Raw genomic sequence first — 9099 nt, 5'->3', positions numbered from 1 at the left:
CTTAATAACAAACAGAAGCTCAAAAAGAGCGATCTATCATAGCAACAATATGATTGGCCAGCCCTTTTCTTTCTCATTTTTTTTTTAATATACATATTTCCCATATCTAGTAGCTGAAATTTTCTTCTCCCATGTCCCATGTGTAGTGTGTACAATCGAATTCGAAATGGATAATACAGTGACAAGCAACAACCATACAGGAAGTCAACTGTAATTGACGAAAATTTTGCAATCATGGGTAATCATCAGAGAACAGTACAAGTGTATGCACATGCCTAAACAGTCTCAAATGACCAATTCAACGGACTAAACCTCTACTGGACAAAATGCATTTCTATGGAGAGAAGGGAGAGGGGGAAAAAGTAAGGCTAGTATATGACTCTATGGAAAATGAAGGGCAAGAAAAAAGAGGGATGGTATTGGTAGCACATGTGAGTAATATGCTAGACAAGGCAAGTTATTTAACCAAATTATAATTACTGCTTTACTAGTTGAGAGAGAGAGACAGAGACAGACAGAGGGTGAGCAAAGGAAAACCCCGTGTGAATGGAAGTGGAAACTGGAAAGAAAGAACGAATGGGAACACAGCGGCACTTTGAAGACTACTAGGGACCCCAGCAAAATTTGATAATCAAAAATATGCCAAAAGAGGCAAAACCTTCTTCGAAACTTAAAAAAGAGAGGTCTTTCCCAGCAAGTCTAAAAAATGAAAACCTGCAAGTTGGGGTTGCACTAGAAAAAGAGAGGTTGGACCACGAACTGCATATAAAAATACAACCTTTACCCACCATACATTGGTTCTACGCTTACAGACAATGGATATGGTGCATTATATAATTCAAACAATAAACAGAAGATTTGATAGTAACCAAGAAAATGGCACTCAACTGGTAAACCTCTAAAAGGTTGAAAGAATGGTAATTAAATTCAACATTACAAGTACAATTACAGAAATGTATTAGAACATGAAATCTTATTCCTTCAGTAGGTAACACCGTCACAACTGAGTCCAAAAGATAATTAATTCCTGATGAAAACGAGGAAATATGAATGCATAAACATGCAGAAGTCTGCAAATAGTATACATGCTTCCTGCCGAATAAAATTACAACTCTTTTTGATACACGTACAACAACAAGAGTTTTAACTCTTCTTATTAATCACTAATCGGTATCCCATAGCTCAGCCAAGTGTAAAATGAGTGGCAATCGAGCTCTTGATCCTCTGTATACCCTTCCCAACCTTGCTCCCACTCCAATCAGGGCTGCAATTATATTAAACTACATAAAAGTAAATGCGAAACAATTTAGTACCAATGTACCATATAGACCATATACCTGCTATACCCATGCACACACCTGGGGTTTGATTTAAGGAGCATAACACATGGGGATAGCAGTCAGGAAAGCCCCAGTGCAGAATCTTTATCCTTTGTCCAAACAAAACCAGGCATGTCAATCCTTGGTCCAGAGACAGTCCTATATATGTAGAGCTTCTCAACTGGACAGCTTTCTGGTCTTGAACCTGGGGGGCCCCTCTCGTCAATAACCTCAACATTAAGCATCGGCATCTTCTGACCTAGCAGCTTACATGCTCCGAAACTCACAGAGCAAGAAGACATCCAAAGGGATCGCATTGTCTCCAGCTTCGCAGCATTGGCCAAAAGAGCCTTGTCACCAAAGGGGCAGTCCCTAATCTCAAGTTTTCTAAGGTTTTCACAACCAGAGAGTATATGATGGAGCCCCAGATCACTATCTCCAGCAAAAGCCACAGACAGCATCTCTAATTTTTTGCCATAAGTCCCAATGTACTCAAACACTCGATCAGTAAGAAGACCAGAAAGGGAAAGCCGCCTTAGATCCTTGCAGTGCTCAACAATGGCTCCAAATCCCCCATCAAGTGATTGAAGGGTAAGGTAATCAGGAGTCCGTGGCTCAATAATACAAAGACGAAACCTTGTCATGTTAGGTCGATTCCTGGCAATGGTCCTTAAGGCATCATTAGACATTTGACGGCAGAAGTACAGAACTGAATGCAGCTTTGGGCAGCCTTCAGAAACAGAGACAAGTCCCTGTTCTGTCAACAATACATTTGGTTCTGCACCAAATGGCTCTGACGGAAATACCCTCAATTCTCGCAGATCCTTGCAAGATGCTGCAAGGGCTTCTAGGCCCAAGTCTTCAATGTAATCCAGCACCTGTAGTCATGTTCTCAGTCAATACAGGAACAAATAAGCAACAGGAACATGTTTGTGTACAACACTAGGACCATAAAACAAGTAAATTTTGAAAAACATCATATATAAAACCAGACATACCCATAACTTCTGCAAATTCTGACATCGGCTAACTAGCTTGATAAGATCAGAACTTTCGATAGTGGCTGCATAGCTCAAGTTCAACGACGTTAAGCTAGGACAGATAGGATAAACATATGGTAGATAACCTGGGGCTACATCCCAAAAACCAGACAGGCTCTTAAGTTCTTTGCACCCAGAGAATGCCCCCAATAGGTTCGAGGAAACATCCAGTCTCGAGGAAACATCCAGTCGCAAGTCAGACGCTTCCCCAGTGCCTAACTCAACCAACTGAGGTGCCCGACGAAGTAGGATTGCAAGCTTGTCAAGGGGCACAGCACGATTGAGCCGAAGAGTCCTCAGGTTGGGGCACCTACCCACCAGGCGTTCCAAGGCTGGGAAGCTCACCTCAGAGTTCAAACAGGCAATGTTAAGGGACACCAGTGAGGTGTAGTTATCAGGAAAATGGCTGAGCCAATGTCCACTCGACTGATTCAAGTCCTCCACTTCGCTCTCCCTCAAGTCCAGCTCTCTCAAATTCCTTTAATGCATCAATAAATACAAAAAAATTACAAACACTTCTACTAATATTACCACATCAAGCAATTGAGCATAACCAACCCATATTTTACAAAACTCTAAACTGCCTACAAATATTAACAAGTTTGTAATTTGTCCCCTTATATATCATCCACAATGACAAAGATCATTTTTTTTTTTTTTAATTTCTGGGTAAGTAGAATTGAAACACATTACAACACAAAAGAAAATCATTTATTGTTTTCCAATCTAAGAACCCAGATTCCCAGAACCCCAAAACAGAAAATTAAAAAAAAAACAAAAACAAAAAAACAAACAAACATTGTTCACATTGTTACATATATCTTACAAAACTCTTGACTGTCCACAAACATAAACAAGCTTGTAACATATATCATCCACAATGACAAAGATCACTTTCTTATTTTTGGGTAAGTATCAATGAAACACATTACAACCCAGAAGCAAGTCATTTATTGTTTTCTAATCTAAGAACCCAGATTCCCAGAACCCCAAAACAAAACAAAAAATCAAGCTATTATTCCCTAAAAGCAAACAAACACAATCAGAAACTAGTACAAACAGAATCTTCCTTAAATCAACATTTTAACTCAAACAACAAGATTCATTCATTTGACCACCAATTACTTAAAAGTAAGAACAAGAAAAAAAAAGTGAACGACCCCACCTAACCCCAGAAAAAAGAAAAAATAGAACCCAAGTAATCTTGACTAGATTTTCCACATTAACCAATGTCCTCCCAGATCTACAATACAGAAAAAACAGTAAATAAAGCAAAGTAACACTAAGTATAACTGACAACCAAAACACATTTTTACTAAAAAGAAAAAACAACAATGCAACAAAACCCAAGTTTAGTCTTCAAAATTTTCAACTAAAAACCAGATCTTCAACACAAAAAGGTTTTGAATCTTTCAATTTGGGTTAAGCTAAACCTGCACTTAGCAGCAATGGCAGCAAGTCCTACAGTCGAAAAACCTTCACACGAAGAAAGCACGAGAACCTTAAAGTTCTTGAACGACTTAGAAATGAGTTCCAAGCTGTCGTCCGAGATGACCATGCGCTTCAACCGAATCTCTTCGAGCCAAGGATAAGCCGAGGAAGCCGCCGCGATCCACGGGGCCACGTAGGCGCCCCAATCTTCGGGTACGAGGTTGAAATCAGCGAAGTGCGGCTTACCTTTGAGCTCCAAACACCTCACGTCCGGGAACCGCTTGATCAAGATCGCGGGGCTGACAGCGTAGCAGTTGCCCACGAACACTCTCCTCCGGCTACAACGTTCGATCTCGTACCACGATTGACACACGGTCGAGATCGCGTTCCTGTCTTTGTCTCTCTCTATGAATGACAACACGTGTTCCAACACTTCTTCTGGGAACGAACTACCCATCATCATCTTCATGTAAAAAATAAAAACTAAAACACAACACAAACACAGTTTTTTTTTTTTTTTTTTTTTGGTTTTCAAAGCTCAGAGAGAGAGAGAGAGTTTCCAAAGTCACACACACACACACAAAGTGAAGCAAAGCTAAACTGTTAGATCTGAGGAGCACTTCACAATATATGAGAGAGAGAGAGAGAGAGAGAGAGAAGAGGATAAGGATTATTTGTTTGTGTGTGTTGTTGTGTGTGTGGGGGGAGGGTTAGAATATAACCAGGGTTAAAGAAAGGAGGGTGTGATGGAGGGTTGTGATTGTGACACGTGTAGGGTTGGATTTTTATGTTATCCATTTTGCGACGAACGTGAGCCGCATGAACAAAATAAAAGAGAGAGAGAGAGAGAGAGAGAGGCGTACGTAAAGAGTGTTGAGAATGAATTTGGGTTTAAGTTTGGTTGGGTATCACCTTAAACAAGTTGGTCCGAACTGAGTATATTAAACTTAAACATAAAACAAAAGTATCACTTTAAGTGAGAGTCTAGTCGAATGCAAAATAAATTTGAGTTATTTATATTTTTAAATTGTGAAATTTTGAGATTATTAGTGAGATTGGGAAAATTTTGTAAAGTGTTATGATGTGTAGCGTAATGGGGTGGATGAAAGGGAATCTCATGATTCGGATTGCACGGCTGGATCTGAGGCCGAGGATATTGCGGGGACCACAAAATTTTGGAGACAAATTATATAAAACAAAGAATTTTTAATTTTTTTAAAAAAAAAAGAGAGAGAGAAGAAAATTTATAAAAAAAAAAAAGAAAAAACAGAAGGGGAGGTTAAAAATAACGAGGAATGATATGATGTGAAGTGTGTTATGATGACATCATGGGGCGTCCAATCATACGTGACTATTTTGATCTATCATTCAGTCTCTATAGAATGGAGAGAGATAGATAGATAGATATAGATGGGTACTCTTACCCATAATATGATTTTGTACTGGGTAACATCACCATTTGTGCATTTCCGACGGGCCATGCATGGTTTGTATAAGAGGAATGTTAGTGACACGTAATTTGATATAATTTTGTATCATAATTTGTTACGTGGTTAGTTGTGATTAGTTAAAGTATAATGGTGAGTCATGTAAAGACATACTTTGACACGAAATTGTGCCGAATTATGTGTCCTTAATCTTACTCTTAGTATAATTGCCCTTATAATTTATCATTTACTTTTTTTTTTTTAATGATCTAATTAAGCTTTACTCAATTATAGAATTGTTTGTTCAAAAAAAAAAAATTATACAATTGTTGTGCTGACAAATTACTATTAGAGCATTCGCATAGTGAGTGCAAAATACAAAATATGCAAAAATTTGCACAATATAGCATAAAATAGACTGCATCAGTGCTTATATAGTGTACAATATAAAAAATTGTTAGTTTTCTCTTTGAAAACTAGTTATGTTTGCTATAATAAAAGAAGGGCATGCAGTGTTAACAGGCACTATAGGTGTTCATTAAAAAATTGTTTCAGTTAAATCTTTGTGCTTTATGTTAAATTTTTTATTAGTTTTATAGAGTATAGAGCCAATAAATCTTACTTTTTGAGATTCATATGTAACTTTAATAATATTTTCGATCCCTCATCAGTTTATGTTAATTTTTTTTATTGGCTTAACCCCGCAATAATTCATTTTAATGAGCACTTTATGGTGCCCATTAATATTTCACATAAAAGAAAAATATCAATATTACCTTTTTAAAACACTCCCGCATAAAACTCATATAATTTTTGGGTTTCTAAGTTTCATCACTTTATTGCAATCTCGTTTATTAATTCAAATGGGCTACGATTGTGTTTTAGAGGGTGGTTGATAAACCAAATCTCTATCTTAAACTTTTTGTTTTCTAGTTTTGTAAAGTTTATATTTGAAATTGGCGCATTATTGTTTTGATAATAAAAAAGTATTAATTTCAAGTATAAATGATCCAGTCTTACTTCACTTCTTTTAAGTATAACTCTGCATTTGCTCACATTTAGTAAATAAGTAAATCAACAAATAAGTAGAATCAAATGCACACAAGTTTAAGCTAGTTTTATTTTTAATTAATTAATGTAGCTATATAAACTAGTTTTTGATCATTCAAAAACCTATTGTGTGATATATAAATTATGCACTGTGCCACAAATTTAATTCAATAATCTATTTTTGCTAACTAAATAGATTATTCTTCTCCCAAAAAAAGAAAAGAAGAGGAGATTATGATAACAAGATCTTGACATGATTAATGATGGCTAGTGTTTATTTTTTATTTTTTACAACTACTTGAGAAAGAAAATGAAAAATCATAGTGCAAGGAAAGAATAAATCATGATTTCGTTATGGAAGCCTTATCATTAAGAAAAAGTTAAAAATGAAAAGCTTGTTAACCCAAATGAATGGTCATAATAATGAAGCTCAGAAAATTGATTAAAGTACACAAAAACAACTGCACGTAGCATCTTAATCAAGACCTTTTATACAGTGTACGGACAGAAGAAGGTAATGTAGCAGAGAGTTTTTTTTTTTTTTTTTTTACACGTACACCCATAAAAAGAATGGCCAAAAATAAATTTTTTTAAAAAACCCTAAAGTGAGTAGTAACTTCTTTTTTTCTTTACCACATAGTTTCTCCAAAAAAAAAAAAAAGATTCTTTACCACATATGGTAAAAATCTAAAAAAACAAAATTATTGGACCCCAATGATGTTAAAATGTCGAATTTAACCTCTGTCGAATTATTAGTTTCACATAAATTGGGGGGTACTCCTGTCAGTCTGTGAAGAGGACATAGTACTATGGGGTCGTATTGGTTCAGCATGGAGTTTCTGGACCTTCAATTTTTATGTCTTAAAAAAAAAAACAACGGTCCAGATTCTTTACCTTGTAAGAGAAACCATCTAGACCGTTGGCTCCGTTTTGTTGTTTTTTGCTAAACATTGTTGTTGTCTCTACTAAGAAGAGCAATTATATCATGCTGTGTAAATTTTTGTAAAATAGAAAAAAGTAGTCTTTTTACAAATTTTGGACCAAAATGATAGTCCTTTTACACATTGTTATTTTATTACTTTTTTTTCTCTCATTTTCTCTGTCTTTCTAGTTGTTCTCACTATCACCTACTCTCGCTACCACGATCATCAGCGAATGCCACACCATGCATCAACAGAGAACCCACATCACAAAAATTTCTTCCAAAATCAAGTAAAACAAGAAATTAGTATTACACGGGATTTGTTTGTTGCCGAGAAAAACACAGAGAAAACAAGAAATAAAGAAAATTAACCAAACACAGAGAAAATCAACAGATCTTTGTTTGTCGATCGTCTTTCCTTCTATTTCTACTCTTTTCCACCACTTTCTCACGACCAAACAAGAAATAAAGAAAATTAACAACAAAAAGGCTTGAAGGACCTGGATCTTCAGTGCGATACAAAGCCATCACCAAACCGATCCAAGAAGCGAAGCCATCACCAGACCACACGGAACCGGACGCCAACGAAAACAACGGAGCTCGCATGCCGACGAAAACAGCTGCTACTTTTCTTTGCTGTTGGGTCTGTGAAGAGTTTGGGTCTGTGAGAGAGAGGGCGGTGAGGGAGAGTAATAAAAAATTGTAAAAGAATTAATATTTTATTGAATAAATGTGTATAATAGATAAACTGATGTTAATGTTTTGTAAAAATGATGGTGTAAAATAGAAAAAGTAGTTTTAAGTGTAAAATAGACAGAAATATTATGCACAAGCTAATGTAATTGCTCTAACATTCTTCTGTAAACAAAAAACATTGGTTTAGCAAAGCAAAAATGTTTCATAAAATATTGTCCAATTTCATCTTAGAAATTTAGGAGTATTATTATTAATAAAGAGAAATTTTAACTTATGCTCTAAGAGTATTAGTTTAGAGAAATTTTTAGAAACTTTTTTTTTTTTTTGAAAAGTTCCAACCACGTTATTGATAATTGTTCTTTATCATCAAATCAAAATATCAATTGATTTTTGGTGTAAGTGAAATTAAATCTCAGATTCTTACTTAACAACAAAAAACTTTACTAATTAAATAAATGCAACCCACTTTTAGAAACTTTTTATAAGAAAAAAAAAGTAATTAATATTTTTACAATTTTTTATATTTCCCATAAAAGTATTATCAAAAGTTTCTTAAAATTGTTAATTAACAAATGCCCTAATTAAAGGTACCGGTTAACACAACTCTTATTATAAATAAATAAATCGGTTTCTTTAAATTTCAATTAGAATATTTTATTAGCTAGCTGAGTTGGCTTGCACGTAAAGTCGATTTTTAATTGGTGAGAAATCGTGATTAAGATTAATAAAAAAAGGGGTTCTGATTAATTAATAAAAATGAATAGGATTTAATTATTAAGCCCACGCTTGGTTCTCCGGGAATCTCTCTTCCCCTCGAGTGGAATGGCTTGGACTTTGCTGTATATTTTGTAGTGATGCCACTCACTTGCTAACACTTTGAAAAATGTTTTTTGGAACCGATTTCTAGGAGATATAAGCAAAGAAAAAATTAATTAATTAATTAAAAAAAGAATGAGAAATAATCATACCCTTTGCCTTGATTGATGCCTTGGTACCATTCGATTAATCAAATTTTTATGACTTCGGGATAAACTTATAAATTAATAGTGTTTTTTTTTTTTTCTCTTTTTTTTTTTTTTTTTTTGGTTCAATTTTTTTTAAAAGAATAGTACAATTACATATGCTTTGGTATTCTATGCTAATCCCTACACGTGAAGCAGCAAAACCAATGTCGGGAATTGAAAAATGAAAATGCGAAAAAAGAAGAAGAAGAA

The 9099-nt window shown here is 35.0% G+C and overlaps 1 protein-coding gene across 1 annotated transcript; it reads right to left on the bottom strand.

Moving 5' to 3' along the window:
* Positions 1-883: 883 nt before the first annotated feature.
* On the bottom strand, positions 884-4481 carry LOC112020557 (protein TRANSPORT INHIBITOR RESPONSE 1). Its single transcript, XM_024053112.2, has 3 exons — positions 3793-4481; positions 2318-2837; positions 884-2197 (listed from the first exon to the last, which is right to left on the bottom strand). Exons 1-3 carry the CDS (start codon positions 4257-4259, stop codon positions 1400-1402), a joined length of 1785 nt encoding a protein of 594 aa, XP_023908880.2. The 5' UTR covers positions 4260-4481; the 3' UTR covers positions 884-1399.
* Positions 4482-9099: the final 4618 nt, after the last annotated feature.

Source organism: Quercus suber, unplaced genomic scaffold, assembly GCF_002906115.3.
Source record: "Quercus suber isolate HL8 unplaced genomic scaffold, Cork oak 2.0 scaffold_343, whole genome shotgun sequence".
Classification (NCBI taxonomy): Eukaryota; Viridiplantae; Streptophyta; class Magnoliopsida; order Fagales; family Fagaceae; genus Quercus; species Quercus suber.
The sequence above is the reverse complement of the archived record's forward strand: the minus strand, read 5'-3'. Positions and strand labels throughout refer to the sequence as shown.

Excerpts from the sequence above, each read along its gene's own strand:
- LOC112020557 (XM_024053112.2), bottom strand. The coding sequence starts at position 4,259 with ATGAAGATGATGATGGGTAGTTCGTTCCCAGAAGAAGTGTTGGAACAC. Across the intron at positions 2,838-3,792 it reads GCCATTGCTGCTAAGTGCAG|GAATTTGAGAGAGCTGGACT; the intron begins GTTTAGCTTAAC and ends GATGCATTAAAG. Across the intron at positions 2,198-2,317 it reads AGAATTTGCAGAAGTTATGG|GTGCTGGATTACATTGAAGA; the intron begins GTATGTCTGGTT and ends ACATGACTACAG.